The 22834-nt window shown below is 43.3% G+C and overlaps 1 protein-coding gene across 1 annotated transcript in view; it reads left to right on the forward strand.

Moving 5' to 3' along the window:
- The first annotated feature begins 1560 nt into the window (after positions 1-1560).
- MFSD4A (major facilitator superfamily domain containing 4A) overlaps positions 1561-22834 on the forward strand; it is a 62234-nt gene continuing 40960 nt past the window's right edge. Inside the window, exon 1 of the mRNA XM_060772904.2 lies at positions 1561-2404. Within this exon, the coding sequence (XP_060628887.1) occupies positions 2172-2404 (233 nt within the window). The 5' untranslated portion in view covers positions 1561-2171. The remainder of the gene's footprint in view (positions 2405-22834) is intronic.

Genomic DNA, 22834 nt, shown 5'->3' on the forward strand with positions numbered 1-22834 from the left:
CAAAGAAGGTGTTTTTCAACCTTTGGAGGAAAATGGACTTTTAGGGAAGCACCTACCCAAGGAGAAGGACTCACCGAGAGCGCAGACCTGCCTGCCCCTCCGGAAGTGGCGCTATGGCAAAGGGGAGCATGAGGGAAAGGAGGCTAGGAGCCCCCAGGCAGGGCAGGTGCCCAAGAGGCAGGAGGCTGAGGGAGGGCGGTGGGCACACAGCAGCCACGGGCTCCGTGGGCCCTTCCTGCCCCTTACCTACCTGCACCTGCCCTACGCCTACTATCCCAGTAAGGATTGCCCTTGGCCCTCATTCCCCTGCAGCTGGGCTGCAGCTCCCAGTATCCCCTGGATGGGACCATGGTGGGCGAAGGATTGAGGTGCAGTCTAGGGGGATCTCCGGAACTGAAAGATATGCGAGAAAGGGGAGGCCAGGACCATCAAAGCGCTCACGATAGATAGCCAACCAGTTGGAAGAGTGCCCCAAAGGCCATCCAGTTCAACTCCCATATTCCCTCCCTCCTTCCTTCCTCTCCTTTTCTTCCTTCTCCTTCCTTTCCTTCTTTCCCTCCTTCCTTCCTTCCTTTCCTCCCTCCTTCCTCCCTTTCTTTCCTTCCCCTTCCTTTACTTCTTTCCCTCCTTCCTCCCTTCCTTTCCTCCCTCCTTCCTTCCCTTTCTTTCCTCCCTTTCCTTCCTTCTCCTTCCTTTCCCTCCTTCCTCCCTTCCTTTCCTCCCTCCCCTCTTCCTTCCTCCCTTTCTTTCCTTCCTTCACCTTCCTTTACTTCTTTCCTCCCCTCCTTTCTTCCTGCCTTTCCCTTCTTCCTTCAATACCTCCCTCCCATCCTTCCTTTCCCTCCCTCCTTCCTTCTCCTTCATATCTTTTTTTCCTCTCCTTCCTTCCTTACCAGACTAGGCCACAGCAATGCATGGCCAGGTTATAGCTAGTAATAAATAAAGCTGTATTACGTTAAGCTTGTCTTTATTTGTCTTCATTGGCTTTTAATGACTGTATTTCCATGTGAATATCAAGACAATACAGAGTTTTGTATTTATTTATCGTGTTATCAGCAACCATTGCATTACAATTCTAACAGAGCACTGTTTTAATGTGGTGAGATGTGTTCCACACTGGGCATGCATACTCAGCAGCAGAGTAGCATAGCGCAAGGGCAGATGTCTTCACTGTGTCTGGTTGTGATCCCCAGGTTGTGCCAGTCAGCTTTCATATGATGTTGTTTCTAGCGCCCACTTTTTGTTTGATGTTCAGGCAGTGCTTCCTGTAGATCAGAGCACGGTTCAAAGTGACTCCCAGGTATTTGGGTGAGTTTTGTATTGAGGTAGGCTGTTAGGAATTGTGGGAGTTGGGAGTCCAAAACACCTGGAAGGCCAAAGTTTGCCCAGGCCTGGGGTATATAGTATTAGCTCTATTTTTATAGCAACTCTCAAGCAACCAGAAGGTTGCCGGTTAACTGAGAGTCTATTGATATTTTGCCACAGAACTCTGACATGAGTCGCCATACATCGGGAACGACTTGAAGACACACAGCAACGAGGGGTCTGTGGTCACCGCGGGGGTCTCACGCACGGACTGGGGAGCGGAGAAAGCCAGGGCTACCACTTCCACGGAGGCGTCCCCAGGTGGCGCTGATCCGCCCTGAACCCCGCCTCAGGTGCCCGGGGGGTTGTCAGGACAGGCTCCACCGAGGGGGCTTCAGCTTGAGGGCAGAGAGAGAGAGAGAGACGGGCTTTGAGAGAGCCGTGGGTGCCGCGTCGGGGCGGGATCCGGGACGGCGAGATCGTGGGCGCTGGCAGAGGGGCGGGGAGGGATCCGGCGCGCAGGTGTTGGCCAGAAGGATCCCAGCAGGAAGGAAGGAGGCAGGCAAGGAAAGGAAAGGAAAGGAAAGGAAGGAGAGCTGCGGTGGGTCGGCTCCGCGCGTGGATCCGGCTTTAGGGCGTCGCCGTCCGGAGGCGGCGGGGGTCCGGAGCGGAGCAGGAGCACGTGACTCGGGGGAGACGACGACGACCCCCTCCCCTCTCGGTTGGGAGGCAGAGAGAGAGAGAGAGAGGGCGAGGGAGAGGCAAGGAGCGCCTGCTTCTCCCCCTCCTCGTCGTCGTCGTCCTCCTTCCCCGCCGCCGCCGCCGCCTGCTGCTGCTCCTTCTCGGGCGGGCCTGGCGGGGCGAGGATGTGGTGGTGGGACGCGCGGGTGTCGGCGCTCTTCCAGCGGCACCTGCAGCCCACGCTGACCTACTGGAGCGTCTTCTTCAGCTTCGGCCTCTGCCTCGCCTTCCTGGGGCCCACGCTGCTCGACCTGCGCTGCCAGACCCAGAGCTCCCTCTCCCAGATCACCTGGGTCTTCTTCTCCCAGCAGTTCTGCCTCCTCCTCGGAAGCTGCTTGGGGGGGATCTTCAAGCGGAAGTAAGGCCACCGCTCCCCCCTTCCTTCCTTCCCCTTCCCACCCTCCCGAGTCCCCTCTGGATTGGAAGGAAGAAGGAGGATGCTCTCCAATGCTCTCCCTCCCTTCCCCTGAGCATCCACCAAGGCTGCTTGGCTCATCACCTGCACAGGTGCCACTGATCCGACTTGGGTCTCCTCTTCTCTGATGCTACTCTGATCCTGTGGGCTCTCCTTCCTCAACTTACAACTTCATCACACTAGAGAATGAATCCACTTTCAATCTGGTTTCTGCCTCCTGCAGAATTCTGGGGTTTGTAGTTCGGTGAGGTTGTAAAAGGCTAAACTACAATGCCCAGAATTCTGCAGGATTTGAATTGGATTCATTCTCAAGTATGATGAGGTCCTTAGGTGGGTGGAAACTTGGAAATTCCACCGACCCCATTGATTCACAGGCAGGAAGGTTTGTGTAGACTACATCTACACCAGGCATGGGTCAACTTGGGCACTTCAGGTGTTTTGGACTTCAACTCCCACCATTCCTAACAGCCTCAGGCCTTTTCCTTTTCCCCCTGGGCCACGGGGGACCCACCAAGAAAATCCAACAAATGCTACGTTCAGCAAAGGACAAGAGGGATCCTCTCACCTCTGCAGGAGTCTCCCGTATACCATGCAGCTGTGGACAAGTCTACATAGGGACCACTAAACACAGGATTGCCCTGACACGGATCAAGGAACATGAAAGGGCCTGAGGCTGTTAGGAATGGTGGGAGTTGAAGTCCAAAACACCTGGAGGGCCAAGTTGGCCCATACCTGATCTACACTGTAAAATGAATGCGATTTGGCACCTACTTGAACTGTCAGGCTCAATGCTATGGAATCATAGGAAGTGTAGTTTTGCAAGGGCTTAAGCGGCTGAGGAGGGAAAGGAAAGGGCCTGAGGCTGTTGGGGAGTTGAAGTCCAAAACACTTAGAAGGTCCAAATTTGCCCATGCCTGATCTACACTGTGAAATGAATGCAGTTTGGCACTTTCTTGACTGTCATGGCTCAATGCTATGGTATCATAGGAACTGTAGTTTTGCAAGGGCTTAAGTGGCTGAGGGGGGAAAGGAATGGGCCTGAAGCTGTTAGGAATGGTGGGAGTTGAAGTCCAAGACACCTGGAAGGAGGGCCCAAGTTTGCCCATACCTGATCTACACTGAGGAATGAATGCAGTTTGGCACCTGGTATGGACTCATGGGAACTGTAGCATTGCAAGGTTTTTTGCCTTCTCTATCCAGCCATGCAAACGGTACCTCCCAGCATTCCAAAGTAGTGCAATATAGAGTTTAAGGGGTGACAAATTCCACTCATTCTCCTGTGTAGATGCACCCGGTACCTCAGAGCAAAAGGTTCATTCAGCAGGCTGTAGTGATCTGGGAAAAGAGACATTCCCACAATTTTTTTTATGTCATGAGCAACTTGAGAAACTGCAAGTCACTTCTGGTGTGAGAGAATTGGCCGTCCATAAGAATGTTTCCCAGGGGACGCCCGGATGTTTGATGTTTTACCATCCTTGTGGGACGCATCTCTTCTGTCCTGACAAAGGGAGCTCAACCCACTCTCCTTGGATTTGAACTGCTGACCTATTGGTCAGCAGCCCTGCCGGCACAAGGGTTTAACCACAAATGACTCAACACTTATGTTTGGGTTGCTGTGAGTTTTCTGGGCTCTATGGACATGTTCCAGAAGCATTCTTTCTAACATTTTGCCCACATCTATGGCAAGCATCCTCCGAGGTTGCGAGGAAACCAGGAAAGTGGGGTTGATATCTCTGTGGAATGTCCAGGGTGGGAGAAAGAACTCTGGTCTGTTTGAGGCAGGTGTGGATGTTGGAATTGGCCACCTTGATCACAGCAATCCAGTGATTCCAGCCATGAAAGCCTTCAACAATACTTGTGTTTTGGTTTTTAAACAAACAAACCTCTGTTTCTTAATGCTTGAATGTTCTGTGTTGTGAAGAAACTGAGCCTGTTTGGATGTATATCCAGAAGGAAGTTATGGTTTATTTTATGTAGACACTATGGGGTATTCTCAAGACATGGTACACAGATGATAGCATGACATGAATAGCTTTGGTTTGGTTGCTGTGAAGTAGGTAGGGTGTCTGTCCATATATTGGGCAATCATAGCAATTCAGCAATATTGCCTTCATACCACAGCATCTCTCGCTTCCTTTGCTGGCAGCATTGCTGGCTGGATCTGTTTTCTTTCCAGCCTTACTCCTGTGTCTTTAAGAATAGCCTGACTCCTGAAATCTAACAGCTGAGTGGCAAATGTGTTGTATTTGTTTAAACACAGATTACAGCAAAGCAAGACACTTATCTTAAATATAATTAACCTCATAAGGTGATCCAAGAAAAAAAAAAAACCTTTCCAATAGCCTTGAACACAAAAGGAGTCTGGCTTTTCCAATGTTTTTGTTCTTGCTCCTGGCTGAAAAAGATTGCTTTCTTTGCAGTATATGCCAGCAGTTTTGTTTAATGAACAAGTTGTTGAAGCATGTGGTGATGTGGAATATTATCGCAGGGAATGGAATGGAAGAAGCACTGTGACAAACCTTGAACAGTCTCATCCCTCTGAATAGAAATCTCTAATTATCAGTAGATTACATCTACTCTCCTAGAAGTGTGGCATATGTTGTCAAAGGCTTTCATGGCCAAAATCACTGGGTTGAGATAAGTTTCTGAGCTGCATGGCCATGTTCCAGAAGCATTCTCTCCTGACATTTCACCCACATCTATGGCAGGCATCCTCAGAGGTTGTGGGGTCTGTTGGAAACTAGGCAAGTGAGGTCTATATATCTGGATGGCCAAATGGCTGGATGGCCATTTGTCAGGGGTGATTTGAATGCAATATTCCTGCTTCTTGGCAGGGGGTTGGACTGGATGGCCCATGAGGTCTCTTCCAACTCTTTGATTCTATGATTCTATCTGTGGAACGTCCAGGGTGGAAGAAAGAACTCTTATCTTCTCAAGGCAAGTGTGAATGCTGCAAATGGCCACCTTGATTAGCACCTTGATCCTTTGTTGGGAAGTGTTAGCTGGCTCTGATTGATTCTTGTCTGGGATTCCCCTGCTTTTTGAATGTTGCTCTTTATTTACTGTCTGATTTTAGAGTCTTTCAAAATACTGGTAGACAGATTTTGTTCATTTTCATGGTTTCCTCCTCTTTGTTGAAATTGTCCACATGCTTGTGGATTTCAATGGCTTCTCTCAAAGGATTTCCACAGGCAGCAACCAGCCAGACTTTGAAGCTGCAAGGCCATTAAATGCTAATTAAGGTGGTTAGTTGCAATATTCACACTTGCCTCAAGCAGACAGGAGTTCATTCTCCCACCCTGGACATTCCACAGATATATAAACCCCACTTGCCTAGTCTCCAACAGACCTCACCACCTCTGAGGATGCCTGCCATAGATGTGGGCAAAACGTCAGGAGAGAATGCTTCCAGAACATGGCCATACAGCCCGGAAAACTCACTGCAACCCAGTGTGCCATATGTTTATCGGAAGCACATTAGGGCCAGAATTTCCCTGAGTAGATATCTTTGTAAGAACTGATAGCTTTTATTATTTATTTATTTGGGTCATGCTTTTCTCCTAGTGGGGAGATAGCATTCATATCTCAAAATGTGTTTGATCATATGCTTCCATGAGGCAGTTCTTATCATATTTAATTTTAGCATCTTCAACTGTATGCCTAAATATATTTTTCTTCTTGTTACTAAGCAGAGCTTTGGCTACTGGTAAATCGATACTGTAAAAAAAACTCACTGACTGAATGAAATGTAAGATCTTGTGAAACCCAGAAATCCCTTTCGAGGAACACAGTTCACAGTATTCTTTAAGACAGAATTTGGGCTAATATTTGTATCCAAACACTGTATATAGGAATGCAGTTGTTCCTTTAAATAAAGCAAGCTACATCCTCTACACTTCCAGAAGCATTCTCTCCTGACGTTTTGCCCACATCTATGGCAGGCATCCTCAATAGTTGTGATGTTTGTTGAATCATAGAGTTGGAAGAGACCTCCTGCCGAGAAGGTCCTCCTCCTGCCGAGAAGGACCTCCTCCGACCCCCTGCCAAGAAGAAGGAAAATTATATTCAAAGCACTCCCAACAGATGGCCATCCAGCCTCTGTTTAAAAGCCTCCAAAGAAGGAGCCTCCACCACACTCCGGGGCAGAGAGTTCCACTGCTGAACGGCTCTCACAGTCAGGAAGTTTTACCTAATGTTCAGATGGAATCTCCTTCCTTGTAGTTTGAAGCCATTGTTCCGCGTCCTAGTCTCCAGGGAAGCAGAAAAGAAGCTTGCTCCCTCCTCCCTATGACTTCCTCTCACATATTTATATGTACATGTCTATCATGTCTCTTCTCAGCCTTCTCTTCTGAAGGCTAAACATGCCCAGCTCTTTAAGCCGCTCCTCAAAGGCTTGTTCTCCAGACCCTTGCTCATTTTAGTCGCCCTCCTCTGGACACATTCTAGCTTGTCAATGTTGTGGTGTCCAGAATTGGACACAATATTCCAGGTGTAGTCTAACCAAGGCAGAACAGAGAGACAGCATGACTTCCCTGGATCTAGACACTATACTCCACAACATCTGAGGATGCCTCCCATAGACGTGTGCAAAACGTGAATGCTTCTGGAACGTGAATGCTTCTAGGAAGTGCAGAGGACATAACCCTGCGAGTTATTAATATTGATTAAAGAGGATTGTATTCTGAAGAGTTTCCAGATTGTGTTGGCCCTCAACAGCACAAGATTTCAAGCACTTACAAGGTTTGTGGAGACAACTTGCCAGCTTTTAAGGGCAGATAACATAACTTGCCAACCCCCAAGAACATAGTTTTTCCTGCATTGTTGACATTGTGTACAAGACTGTTGAAAACATTTGAGCAAGAAGAGAAAATAGAATGAAAGGGCGACTGGTATTTGGGAACATTGGAACCATTAAAATATTAAAATGATGGCATTTGTTCCAGTCCAGTCACTCCACCAACCTCACTATACTGTTCGTCCTACTCCTTCTGTACTTTATGGCTATTTCACTTTGAGCTTAATACTTTCCCAGTTGAACCAAGACAGGTGTGGACATGCTGTGACCTCTAGAATCTAATTTTAAGGTTTCTGATCCCCTCCCACCAGTTTTCAAAACTCCCTCAACACCCCAAATTAAAAATAATAATAATGTGATCTTTAGGTAATTTTTGTCCCAAAAATCCTCCTAGAGTTGTGAAAACATTGAATATCCCAATTCATTCCAGCATGCACCCCAGACCCAAATACCTATAAGTAGTCACAAATATGTCATTTTGTGTAATCATTTTGGGAGGGATTACAGAGGAAAACAGAAGTATGTGGACTTGTTAGAAGGGTCCGCACATGGTTGTTTACCCCTGTTTCTGTTTCTGTTGGATCTGCCAAAAAAAAAGAAAGAAAGAAAAAAGTACCCCTCTCACACCTTTCTTGTTACCTTATTCCTTTCTGATTTTCTCCTTGCTTGTACAGTATTTATCTACCTTCTTGAATTATTTAAGAGTTTATCTTCAAAAGCATTCAGAGGGCTCATCTGAATAAGATCAAAGTAATCTGGGTGCTTCCTGATTGACCCAAAAAATGATCCGGACAGGTTTGACACGGAATCCATGCAAAATGAGTCTTATGTAACTCGTGCAGCACTTAGTCACTTGAGTGACTCCGCTGAAATTGTCAAGTCTGCAAGATTTCTCCCCCCTCTCTGTGGGACCCTGGCTCCGTTGCAGAGCCCACGCAGGCAGGCTCTTGGATTGGCTTATATGATGTCAGCGTGGTTATCTGAGGTCTTCCTTCTCACGTGGAATTGGTTTTAGAATTTGGGAAAGTGGCGCATATGGCACAGATGTGAGAAGATTTACAGTTAGGACAGTACAGTGCACAGCAGTTCCTCATATAGACAGACAAGGACCTCTCCGCTTGCAAAGGTCCTGCTGAGGAGCTCTCAGTGTGTTTTTGGAACCTAAACGGGCTGTTGTAAAAGGCTTGTTTTAACAACCTTGATATCAAAACTCAAGCTGTCCTCTGATCTTCCCCCCAAAAATTGGCAAGCCACATCCAGTGTCAAACAAGCTCATAAAAGTAGATCTAAGGTATAAGAAAGCACCGTAAATATTCCCCTTCCATACAGAGTTTCTGGAAAGAACAATGTTGTCTTTTGCAAATCATCAGTGATCCCATCAATGAGGAATTAGCCCTGCTCGACCAGAGATCACTCTAAAATAAACATATTTTCAATAGTGACACTGCCTTCTAAATAACACTAGAGTTTCCAAATTAATTTGTTTTAGGCATTCTTTTTGAGGTATTTCACTATTTTCATAGGCAAACAGATGTTTAATTGATCAGCAGACACAATGGTTTTGATGTAAATTGAAGTTTTGAATATTATTGAGGAAGTAGGTGCATCATGGAGCCCCTGGTGGAGCACCAGGTTAAACTGCTGAGCAGCTGAACTTGCTGACTGAAAGGTAGGCGATTTGAATTCGGGGAGCAGAGTGAGCTCTTGCTGTTAGTTCCAGCTTCTGCCAACCTAGCAGTTTGAAAACATGCAAATGTGAGTAGATCAATAGGTACCGCTTCAGCGGGAAGGTAACGGCAGTCCATGCAGTCATGCCGGCCACATGACCTTGGAGGCATCTACGGATAATGCCAGCTCTTCAGCTTAGAAATGGAGATGAGCACCAACCCCCAGAGTCAGACACAAGTAGACTTAATGTCAAGGGGAAACCTTTACCTTTACCTTTAGGTGCATCATTGGCTTGGCCTATCTGCTGATAAAAATTTTCCACTTGTTTCACTACCTTACTTAAAATATTTTAGTTTGTAGGATATTTACGTAATAATTAATAGTCTCGTTACTGATTTATGCTTTGTAAAATAATCTTGAAGCATATTGCTTGAATCAAGGCAGGCACATAAAGCAGTCAAAGCTTCCAGTAACCTATTGACATATCACAAAGCATTCTTCTGCAGGGAATGGCTTTAATTAAAATTAATTACACTAATTATAATTTTCCCCTTGCAATTATGAATTGGGCTACATAGTCTTGGGTTACTAGCCCTTTAATTTTCTGTTGTTCATGTGGCCATGTAAATGAACGCTCAGTCACATTCTAACACTTCATATGCTGATTTTACTCTCTTCAGACTAAATATCCCAAAGCAGTGTTTCTCAAAGTGTGCTTCTCCAAGTGTATTGGAGTTCAGATCCCCGAAATCCCAGCCAGTTTACCAGCTGTTAGGAATTATGGGATCTGAAGTTCAAAACATCTGAAGGACACACAGTTTGAGAAATTCTGCCCTAAAGGTACCAAAATCCAGTCATAAAAGCTAAGTAGGGTGATCCCTGATTAATTCTTGGATGGGAGGCTGCCAAGGTGTTATATGTAGGCTATATTTCAGAAGAACTAGCAAAACCACACCTGAATATTCCTGACTCAAGAAAACCCTATGACATTCACAGGATCACATAAGTCAACAAGTAACCTGGCATTAACTAGACAGCACAAACACAAGTATACCCATGCAAACACAAAACCCTTGTTTTAAAAGCAAGCAATCACAATGCACCTGGAAGGGGTTGTGGAGTTTGCAATTTAATTTCATACCCAGAATCAGGAAGGCAGCATATGTTAGCAGGAAACAGTACAAAGACCTTTCTGTCTTGGTACCTACAACATTCCTCCTAAACCTCTCCATGACAAAGAATTCTGGAGTATTTAAGAGGAGAATTATGTCTAAGGCAGATCAACGACTCAAAAATACTGACAGTGGATTCCATGACTTCTTTATCTCTGTGGCTGATGGGTTTACCTGTCCAAATGTATCTCCCTTTACTAACCTTCATGAAGTTTAAGATCACCTGGAGAGGCCCTCCTCTCGATCCCACCATCTTTGCAAACACGACTGGTGGGGACAAGAGACAGGGCCTTCTTGTTGGTGCCCCTCACCTGTGGAACTCTCTCCCCAGTGAAGTCAGATTGGCTACTTCCCTCCTGTCCTTTAGAAGGAAACTTAAAACCTGGTTATGGGACCAAGCGTTTGAACGATAGAGGCAGCAATTGAGAATAAGACTCAAGTGATATAAAGGACAATGGACTGACCAGGACTTTGTCTTTTATTTTAAATGTGCGTGATTTTAACAAATGTTTACTAATGTAATTTTTAAATGAATTGTTTTAAATGTGGCAGGCACTGAATAGTGCTTGTTATGAAGCCGCCCTGAGTCCCCCCTCGGGGCTGAGAAGGATGGGGTACAAATGTTTGAAACAAACAAATAAGTAAATAAATAAATTTCTTCAAGGTGCCTACAGTAATTTCTGTGCTTCTGCTAACAAGACAGTGAGTAAAAAGGAGTTAATGGGGAAATCCCTTTTCAGGGATGCAGGAGGCTGTTAGTGGCTGATTGGTATGCTGTCGTTCTCCGCTGATGTTCTTTCTGTTCTTGCTAAGTCAGTGGTTCCCAACCTTTTTTTGACCAGGGACCACTCTCCAACATTAGTACCAAAAGGATTTGGTACTAAGCGGTTTTTGGTCAACTTTAGATTCAGTTTGGTTATTTGGGGTGCTGATTCAGAAAATTGCATTGGATCGACCACATCAGTTCGAGTTTCTGATACAGAACATATGCCATCCAGTAGTCGTCATTTGCTCACCCAAATATTTAATAAGCCTCACCACTATAAGAGGGTTTTGTGAGACCATTCATTCTCATTGCAATGTGTAGTAATGGTGAGGCCATGGACCATATTTTAGTTCTTGCGGAACACTAGTGGTCGACGGACCACAGGTTGGGAACCACTGTGCTATGTGATGGCAATATTGCCACATTTTTGTCCATCTGGGCCATTTTCAGAGTCTTTTATTTCCATAGGAAGTGGTTCTGACCGTTCCCCCTCCTGATCTAGAGCTACTAGTGGGACACTGAAATATAGACCTTTCTCTGTATAGAATATTAGAGAAATGGATGGTTCCATAGCTTTTGTTTTCCAAAATACTATTAGTGTTGAACATATCTTTGTAGGTCATCATGTCTTGTAGTCATGTGAATATTCCTGTGTAGGAAGTAAGTAAAAAGCAGTGTGTCGCTTGCCACATATAACAATTTGGTGGGTGCATTGTTGTTTGTAGACATATTATGATGCTTCTAAGTATTTGTGCACTAAATATTTGTAGAGTGAAATATGTGAGCATGTTTGTGAGCAATTTACATGTAAGACCTAAACCACGGTGCGCTGGAAGTTGCAACAGAGCTTTCTTTCTTCTCCATACTGCCTCAAAATGGGGTCCAGAAGGCTTCCTTCCTGGTCCTTAGCACTCCTTCAGAAGAAGTTTGGAGGCACAGTGAAGACTGAATGTCCACAATGAAAAGTCCACTGTTGGATCTTGTCCATAGGTTTCATATTATCTCTTACGTGGCAGTGCTTCCTGCTTATTAAAAACTTGAGGTTTCACTTGATGGGCCATCTGTTGCTTTACAACCTTACGTGTTTGGTTAAACATAGACTTCTCCTATATGTTTGTATTTGCAACAGTTTTTTTCCTGAGATGGGGAAGCATTTATCCAGTATTTGAAAGCTTTGAAGGTTGCTTGTTGGCTCTTTGGGCAAAATCCAGTGGCCATGGTCTTTGCTTTGTATTCTATGATGTACTTCCTGGAGTTGAGGTAGATGTTCTGAGCTGTGTCCATGAGAGAGTCAACGGGTTTGTGCCGCATTTATTGACTCTGGAGTTTTCTACACACACAGGCCCGTAGCCAGGATTTTGATTCGGGGGGGGGGGGGGGGGGCTGAGTCTGAGTGAAAGCGGGTCTACTCTAGCAAACCTTTTGTATCGTTACCCCAATACCTCCATGCACATGAGATATATTGAGTGATCAGATATATTGAGTTATTCATATCATGATCTGGTGATCAGATCATGGTATGAATAAACATAACAGTTTAAATAATGCACCAGTAATGGGGGGGGGGGCTGAAGCCCCTCAACCCCCCCCCCCCCCCCGGGCTACATGCCTGTACACACATATAAACAAAAGACCACTAAGTACCTGCCATCCTAGAAGATGGCTCTAGGTGGCATTTCCATCCAAACCTTCCAGTATTGCTGCCAATGCTCAATGTGAGTGCAGTGTTGACTGCATTTATGACTGTTTGTTGAAGTGATGCTCTGATGGTTTAATAATTTTCTAAAGCAGTGTTCTGATTAAACTCTTAAAATAAATAAAGTATATCCTTTTCAAATAAACCCATTAGAAATATCTTTTAGATGTAGAGTGGGAGAAATATGTGGCCTGTAGACTACATGAATCCTCAGAGCCAGGCATGTAGCCGGGGGGGGGGGGGCTTGAGGGGCTTCAGGCCCCCCCCCCTCCCCCCCCCCCGAAATTCTCATGTTGGTCTGCGAGAATGCCTTACTGGTACATTTAAACCAGGGGTCCTCAAACTAAGGCCCAGGGGCCGGATGCGGCCCCCCAAGTTCATTTACCCAGCCCTCGCTCAGGGTTAACCTAAGTCTGAAACTACTTAAAAGAACTCAACAACAACAATCCTATCTCATCGGCCAAAAACAGGCCCACATTTCCCATTGAAATAGTAATAAGTTTATATTTATTAACATTGTTCCTCATTTTAATTATTGTATTGTGTATAAGTGTTTTTTTGCACTACAAATAAGATATGTGCAGCATGCATAGGAATTCATTCATGGTTTTTTTTTTCAAATTATAATCCGGCCCTCCAATAGTTTGAGGGACTGTGACCTGGCCCTCTGTTTAAAAAGTTTGTGGACCCCTGATTTAAACTGTTATGTTTATTCATATCATGATCTGATCACTATGCTCAATATATCCCATATGCATGGGGGTTATTGGGGTAACGATACAAAAGGTTTGCTAGGGTAGACACTCTTTCACTCAGACTCAGCCCCTCCCAAATCAAACTCAGCCCCTCCCGAATCAAAATCCTGGGTACGGGCCTGCCCAGAGCTATTTTATGCTCTAAGAACCTGTATTTTTTTAATGGCCTGCAAACATCTCAGTCCATTTTTTAATGGCCTGCAAACATCTCAGGCAGTTCCTGAGTTGCAAACATCCACCTTACCCACAAGTCAGAGTTAAGAATGAGGATGAGATAACAGGAAGTGAAAGAAATCTACCCCTCAGAAGGGAAACTCACTCCTGAAAGAGTTATCATTGGGAAAAGGTGCCTCCACTGAAGCTTTCTCATCAATCCTTGTTTCCACAACCAGACAATACTTTCAAAATCCAATTATCACAGGGAAAGAAAGTGAGGTGAAATCTTCTGAACAGGGACCCAGACAGCACAATAAACACCATAGGGGTGTTGAGTCTTCCCTATGCTGTCCATATATATGACTGGAGTTACACTTTAAAATGTACCTGTTCTGACTTACATACAAATTCAGCTTAAGAACAAAACCACAGAATCTATCTTGTTTGCAACTTTGGGACTGCCTGTACATGGTAGAAAACTGAGACAAAACTTCAATGGGGAGTACAGTCCTTTAACATCTCCTAGGGGAATAATGCACCCTCTGAGCCTTGAAAGGTTCCTGCCCCCTTTTTTGATCCTATAGAATATGTACAGCAGGCTCTTAGTTAATCAGAACTCCCAAGCAAGCAGAACTCTCAAGCAACCAGAAAACGTTTATCAACTGCAATTTTACTAAAATAATGTACTGCATTTAGAAAGCTGTTTTTATAATACAGTAAAACTGTTACCAGGGCCTCTTGGTGGCACTGAGGGTTGAACCACTGAGCTGCTGAACTTGCTGACCAAAAGGTTGGTCATTCAAATCTGGAGAGCAGGATGAGCTCCTGCTGTTAGCCCCAGCTTCTGCCAATCTAGCAGTTCAAAAACATGCAAACATGCCATAGGGACTGCTTCTGAGAGAAGATAACGGCATGACATGCAGTCATGCTGGCCACATGACCTTGGAGGTGTCTACGGACAACACCATTTCTTTGTCTTAGAAATGGAGATGAGCAACACCCCCAAAAGTGTCGGGGGACACTTTTACCTTTACTTAAAACTGTTACATTAAGTCAAATTTGTTTTTTGTGTTGGTTTGCTTTTAATTACTGTATTTCCATATTAATATCAAGTCAATACAGAATTTATGATATGGTATAGTATGGAGTATAGTGTTATTTAGGTCAAAAGTAACTCTCAACCAGTCAGAAACTAAATGTATTTGGCATCTTCCAATCCCCATGGGTGCTGGTTAACTGAGAGTCTACTCAGTTAACAAGCACCCATGGGGATTGGAACAACCCCAAAACTGCACTAACTCTCATCTGCAAATATATTGCTGGAAGACACATCTTTAAAATAACAGTTACAGACCCCAAGTATATTTACAAAGCATTGCTGAAAAAATCACAGAAATTCTGGCTTGTGGTTCATGTGATATTTAAATGATCATAAAAGGTTCCATCATTTTATTGACCTCTTTGTTTTTAACTCATCAGGAATTCACTATTCAAACTTTTTTTGGAAGAGGCACAATCTGAAAAGAGTGTGAGAGAATGTGATCTAAACCCCATGACATTCTAAAAGCTGGGTTGAAAGAAGGGTGCAATTTCACCCTATTGTCTTGAGACACAACAAGCTGTTACGATACTTGGTAAAATACTCCTTGCCTGTCTATTTGTCTGATTATTTGCCCTTCATGTTGTTAACTAAAACAGTGCCTCTCAGGTTGAAAGACAGAGATGTCAGCTAACAAGTTCAACCCCATCCTGGTCACTAGATTTAACATCTAATACTTTAAGTGCATTCCTGTATTGAAATTGCATCATAATGTAGGGCTGCATAGATAATACAATTTCCTTCCAGGTGTCAGTAAGTGCTAGTGATGTTGTTTTCTGTATTGTCAGTCTTTATTGTTCTGTTAAGTTGTTTAGGGGTTTGTGTGGTTTGATTATTTTTATCATGCACAAAAACTGATTGCTGATATTCATCTTCCCATTGGCGGCTGTCCACTAAATGGCTCAGAGGCTGACTTGACTATTGGAAAAAACAATAAGGAACTCATTTGTGCAATATTTCCCAAGTATGTGTTTCCAAGATTATTAACATTACAGTGTCTTCAAATGTGTTTGGAATTGAGTTGCTGCAAATGCTGAAATCTATTTTCATGGATAGAGATGGATAAGATGATAATGTTGCTGCTGATGATGATACAATTCTTAATGGGTTGTTGTAGGTTTTTCAGGCTATATGGCCATGTTCTATAAGTATTCTCTCCTGACATTTTGCCTACATCTATGGCAAGTATCCTCAGAGGTTGTGAGGTCTGTTGGAAACTAGGAAAATTGGGTTTATATATCTGTGGAATGTCCAGGGTGAGAGAAATAACTATTTTCAGTGGTTCCCTTGATGTATGGCAATTCTTAATTGTTTCTCTCCTTTTGCTCTGAAAATGTAAAGACAACCACTGTTACTTTCACTGAAGTTATCCCTCCCTGAAAAGAATATTTATGTACTTATTCTCCAAGGTTTTCCTTATCTTGGAACTCAAGGTGGCTTGCAAATTTAAAACAAATATAGGTAAAAGATCATATTACTTAAATCATACAAAGGTTAAAGTGCAATTCAACTATCAGTTTTGAAAACTCACAACAAACAATATTTTCTTCATATTAGTTGCTTAGACATGCAGACACAGACGCACTGCTCTCCCATGTCTTTTTTCCACATAGAACATTGGTCCCCAATAAAAATGCTGCCCTCCCCATGACATTTCCTTCAATTTTGAAAATTTTAGTCATGCAGAGATTTAAAATTTCATTTGAGCATTTAGAAATATAATTTAAGACCTCATCACACTTACCAATTTAAGCATCCTAGGATGCTTGCCAGCCAGTTGAAGGACAGATGGGCACACAGCCCATTACACAATGTCTCTCAACTTCTTCCTTGTCAGTATGGGAAGGTTCTATTCTGGCCATATTTCCCCATGTGATGGGGAAAGCATTGCAGCACTGGAGCGGCATGTGGTGACGGAGTCACCCCACACTCCTGCTGGAGAATCAGCACTAGGGATGGGGAGTGGGGTGGTGGTGATAAAGTCCTTAGTCAGCCATAGGAAGAAGGCAAGCAATGTTGGAAGGGGAATAGGAATGTGTATCCAGCAATTTTAGGTATAGAATCATAGAATTCTAGAGTTGAAAGAGACCATATGGGCCATCCAGTCCAAACCCCTGACGTGCAGAAATGCAACATCAGATGGCCATCCATCTCCCAGAGAAGGATACTTTATCACACACAAAGATATCACATTCTATTGACATCAGGTCTTACTCTCATGAAATTCTTGGTGGAATGTCTCCTCAATGTGACATCCTTTCACACATTTAAACATGGCTATTGTATATCCTCTTAATGTTCTCCTCTGTGAATGATTTCTGATATTTTAATCCCAGAATGGTAGAAACTTGGAGAATGAAAGAAAATTTCAAAAGGAGGGGCAGCATTCTTATTCTGAGTAGACAATACCCTCGTTTTGACACCCCTCCACCAGCAACCTCCCTGTTTCCATTCCAGCTGTGCTATTCTTAAATTTTTCCATCACAGCTGTGCTATTCTTGGGAGGGGGGGAAGTTTGCCTGTAGCTTCAACCTCTTCTTATTTCACACTCTAGGCTTCCATTTAAACATTGCCTCATTCTTTCTCCAACTGATGAAGCCTCTTTTCACACTGAAAAATGAACTGTTGGATCCATTTAGAACTACAGCAGTTGCTGAATTTAGTTTCTCTCTCTTTCCTGAATTCCAAAGTATGTTTTTTCAAAGGTTTTTAAAAATGTTTAAGATTTTAATTGGTTCTTGAAAACTGAAAAGTTCTGCGCAGAGTTGGTCTTGAATGTCAAAAACAACAAGCCTCTGCAGGATTTGAAATGCTGCAGGAGTTTAAAAAGCCCCACTAGTCTAATGTTCAGTTTCCCAAAGGCCAGTTGGGTGCCTCTTACAAACAGGGCACTGATCCAATATACCTTTACAGTTGTTTGTCTCAAGTGCCTGTGTTTGAACACAGTATGATGCTCTTGGTATTAAAAATTCCACAATGCAAGCTGCTGTGATAGTATTGTCTGAGGCAACAACAGTCATCTTTGCATAACCTGTGGGTTCATTTAGTGGTGCGAGTGAAGAAAAGTCCTTATTCGTGAATAGTTGCGTCTTAGGGTGCATTTACATGATAGAATTAGTGCACCTGTCACCACTTGGAACTGCCATGGCCATGGTGAGACACCAGCACTCTTTGGCAAAAAAGGCTACAGACCTGTAAAACTGCAACTCCTTATTATACCATAGCATTAAACCATTAGAGTTAAAATTTGTAGATTGGTGAGACACCAGCACTCTTTGGCAAAGAAGGCTACAGACCTGTAAAACTGCAACTCCTTATTATACCATAGCATTGAACCATTAGAGTTAAAATTGTGTTAAACCACATTAATTCTACAATGCAGTTCACCCTATGACCAGATTTCAAAGCAGTGGGAAACGTAAGTAAGAAACCATGCCCATATTCTACCCAGCATAGCAGATTCCCATACATGTGGCATCAGGGAATTATTCTTAAACCACTAAGTGATCAGTAGAAAGTAGAGGCAGTTCTTTTCTATCATCACTAACCTATAGTGTCTGAATTGTATTAAAGTGATGCTTCCCAGTGGTACTTCTGTTGTCTGACCTGACTTGCCACTTGTTGTCAACCATCAGTATGTGAGCCAGTTTCCCACTTCATTTATTCTGGTAGTGCTCAGGAGCATTAACTAACTTATGGACGCTTTTATAACTGTAGCTTAATATTTACAATGTACCAATTGCAAAATCTTTGAACAGATGCTATTTCTACACCATTTATATATGAGGTGGAAATTATTAAACCTTCCAGAAGTTATTGTATGGCAACTTCTGTCAGTCCTAGCTAGCCTACCACTGATAAGGGATAATGGGAGTGTCAGTTCAGGAGGGGACCTATTATTGAATATAGCAGGCGACTCAGTCTTGGTTTACACAGTAGCCCTTCATGTTTTAACATGTGTGGTGATGGTGGATGTCTACTCTCCTTGGAGATGAACTAGACTCAAGCTCTTATTACCTCCTGCATACAAAACATGTGATCTTCCACTGAGCATCTCTTAGGCCGAAAGGATGCATATGTGTTCTACAGGATACAATAGGGTTGTTCATGATCCCAATGCCTACAGTGGTTTATTTTAAGCAGCTAATACAGATACTTCCTAAATTCCTAGAACACATTTGACACTCCAAGCCCTGTGTTGTCTTGTGAGCCAGCATGATGTAGTGGTCCTTATGACTAGACTCGCAGAAGCTGTTCAGTGGTGCATAGAACAAGTGATTGTAATGGTTGCTGGAAGTGCGTAAGAAAGTATTTCCATAATTACTGTAATTATATAACAAAAGTTGTTTTTTTTTTCTTCTCTCCTGCTTCAAACAGTCTCTTGTAAGCAACACAGACTTTTATATTGGTCTAAAGAGGCCACAGAAAGCAATTAATGTTTAACTCCTTAGCGTGTTCTTATGCCAAACAAGGATAGATGAGCTTTTTGTTAATTCTATGGAGCATGCATAAAGTTCCAGCCTTGGCACAGTTCCCTTCTTCTGTGTGTCGGTTGCTAGCATCTGTATCTTTATTCCCTGGGGTGCTCTTTTTGTGTCCCAAAGGTGTTGTTCTTGGGCCTGTTGCTGACACATCACTAGCATTTGGCAATTGTTTTTCAAGCAGTGTCAGTATTATGCATTAAGCATAGGCTTATTTAAACTTGATCGACCTTCATGCTTAAGGGCATTTTGTGTAAGACTCGGTTGGTTGCACATCGATAGCATTCAACTTTTGGGAAGATTGAGTTGACCACTTTTCTCTCTTTGTGCATTTATGTTGCTTGTTATCCTATGATAGTCACATTAGTCCAGGGATATTTAGAGGGCTAAGCTGGACACATGTTCATCTCTTATGTCTTACTGTTACAAGGATAGACTGAAGTTTTAAGGGCAACCAATCCAACTTGGACCCTATCTGCACCTCGCTCTATTTTTTTGGTTCTCACCATGATAAGCAGACTTCTTCCCACTCCTTTGTAATAAGGCAACATACCCCTGTGACCATATAAATATCATTCTTGGGGACATGGATTCTGCTGGTGTCAGCCTTATCCCAGATTCACACACTGGTTAGCTGTTGTTCTCCAGTCTTGAGCACCTTCCAAAAGCTGCTATGCAATTTGAGCTCTGCTCTCTTTAGGAGAGTGAGCTGACTAGCTCCTTGGTCATAACTGAGCATTGTGGTACTCTTGCAACAAACTGGAATTGTCAACACTGGTCCTGTTTTTCAAATTTTCATTTTTATCATTCTTGTTCTCTTCTGATTATATCTGGCTGGATAAGAAAGGAACTTCCTGTCCTGTCAGTAATCTAATTGCATGGAAATGCTTCAAAGAATTACTGGCAGTGACAGGTTTTTCAATAAGTAGTAATAGCTGCATGTGAAGTTTAGAAGATGCAGGATGTTATTCATTTGAGACCATTACTCCTGTAGGAAACTGGAGCCGGGGATACTTGGGAACAGGACTGGCCCTGATCTTAACTCACAATGGTTGGAAGTTCAGGATAATTGCAGGGCAGTAAATTGTCAAGTGACTCTGTTTCCTATCATGCACCTCTTTAGCTGGGCCATTCTGGGAAAGAACAGCATATGGAAAAAATTGAGTCCATTAAATTGTGGGGTAGGGAAAAAAATCAGGTTTCTCAGATCTCATTTGTTTTTATCTACAAGCATGAGATTCTCAGCTTCAGGGAATGACAAGGGCAAACCGTTTCTGAACAAATCTTACCAAGAAAGTCCCATGATAGGTTCACCTTAGGTTCACTTTCTGATCCTAGAAATTTGTTTTGAGCGCCTGTATAATTTATAGGGAGGAGTCATGTTGTTGCTATTATTGTTACCATTACTAAACAGGTAGGAGCCAGAAGTGTTTATGCATCTGTTTAAAATCAATTTGAGATTTACTGATAGAACCTGATCTACCTTGTGTCCAACCCCCCTTTAAACATTTGTTCTTCAGCTGGTGGTTAAAACCCCACAAACTGATGAAGGGCATCCTTTTCCAAGTCTGTTCTCTCCAGCATTCTCAGTCTCAGTTTTCCCTAGTTATGCTGGGCTGCCACTCATATACCTGTCTGCATGGTTGGGGATGATGGGAGCTGTATTCCAAAATATCAAAAGAGCATCTGGTTGGGAATGGCTAATTTAGGATTTCTCTAACTGGGTGGAGGAGAGAGAGGCAGGGAAAGACTTTGGCTTTTAAAAGTGGGCAGTAGAAGGAACTGTGGTCATGGCAGTTTGGCATGTTCTGTAGAGAAGCTGCCTTTCCAGAACTGCATCTATTGAGGATAGGGCTGGGCAGTTTCGTTCGTTAATTTCGTAATTCGTTATTAATTCTTTTTTTATATATATAACGAAGTGATATTGAACCATTCAGGAGCAACTAAAAAATGAAACAAATTTTTCCAATTCGTTTCGTAATTGTTTTGAAATTGTTTTGTAATTGTTTCAAAATTGTTTCGTTATTATTTCGTTATTATTTCCGTATGTCTGGTGCAAGTTTTATAGTCGTTGTTTGTTTTATCAGTGATAAGGAAAAAAAATATCACACCAACAGTCAACAACAGAGGGAGAGGGAAGCTTCAGAAGTTCCCCCTGTCCCATTTGGAGGGTTTTTTAGCGTATTGCGCAATCACGTCCGCCATTAACGAATCGATTTGTTATTGTTTCGAAATTGTTTCGTAATTTCCGAAATTTCGTAAATATCAAACTTTTTAAAAGAAAAAATTCGGAATTCTTTTAAATAACGAAACGCAAAAAACCCCTAAAAACGAATCGAATTTAGAAACAAATTTTTCCGTGGTTGGACAGCCCTAATTGAGGAGTCTGAAAAGAGCTGTCATTCTGTGGTTCTGGTTTAGGTGGATGCATAGTTGGGAATACAATCTGTAGATTGTATACAGCTCTGCATTCCTCCAGAGATGTTATGTGAAGTTGGTAGTCACTTGCCTGCCTAACTGTTCTGCTGCCCATTGTTCTGGTGATCTTGGGATGGTAGCCTGTATGGTGGGAAAGTGGGAAGTCTCAATCAGGTTGAACCAGTATCATTGAGAAGGGACCTCATCAGACGGAGGTCTATAAGCTGGTGGACAGCAGGGGAATCCATGAGCAAGGGAAACCATTGGGCAGTGCCCCACATCACCCCTTCCCATCTGCCCCTGGCTTCATCCTGCACTGTCCCTGGCTTCTTGAATGAGAACATGGGTAGTCCCCCATGTTCTCAGGGCATCCTTTGAATACACTGCTGAGATGGAGCTGGGACAAAGCCCTTCTGGAAGTAGCCCTGTTTCATGTGATGAGTTCTGGCGGACTCTGTCCTGGCTGTATTTTGGCAGTGTCCTAGGATGGGGATCGAACCTGGTGTTGTGAGGTCAAAGGAGATAAGGAGCAATACATTCAGTGAAGACAGCTGGGTAATGGAAGAGATATTCACTTCCTTCACTCCCCATGATCCCCAAATCTCATGAGACAGAGAGGGAGGATTTAAATTTCCCCATTCCATTATGCTTAGGTATGGGAGTATGCTTAGTGGATTTGCAAGTTTGCACACAGATGTCTTAAAGTCTGAAATGTTGAGCCCCTGACATACAGACTCAAATAAAGAAAAGTGGCACTGAATTCCAGGCTGTACCCTGAGCCGCTCCTTCAAATGGTAAGTTGTGAACAGATTCTGAGCTGAGACCAGGATTTAAATCTGCACTTGGATATGGACACCCACTGGGTTGGATAATGTGACCTTGGACAGGTCACATTATCTCAAAGGAAGGCAAAGCATTTTTTTCATTGATTTAATTAAATCATGTATGCCTTGCTTTGCCAAGAAAAGCCTGTGATGAGTTTATCTTTTGGTCACTGTAATCTTAAATAACGTGAAGGCACACAGCAACTATCTTTCACCAGAAAGGTTTCATGACTGAGCAGAAGTTTGAACTTGAGCTTCTCCTATGCTGGTTCAGTGGACAATCTGTATAGTATAGTATTGTAGATGTCTCTTTTCTAGTCCTGTAGATGAGAAGCAAGGGAGAACCAATGAGGTTGATGAGGAAGAATGCTGGACTTGGGTTGATATTCAGCTTCCAGTTTGGCAATGCATGGAGCTTGCATAGATATGTAGACAGGCATGGGTAGGTTAATACCTTGATTGAGGTTCTGTTGTTCCACTTTTAGTTCATCATGAGTGAGATGTAGTTTGGATGTGGACAAAATGAATACTTGTGGGATTTAG

The sequence above is a fragment of the Anolis sagrei genome, chromosome 4 (assembly GCF_037176765.1).
Source record: "Anolis sagrei isolate rAnoSag1 chromosome 4, rAnoSag1.mat, whole genome shotgun sequence".
Lineage (NCBI taxonomy): Eukaryota > Metazoa > Chordata > Lepidosauria > Squamata > Dactyloidae > Anolis > Anolis sagrei.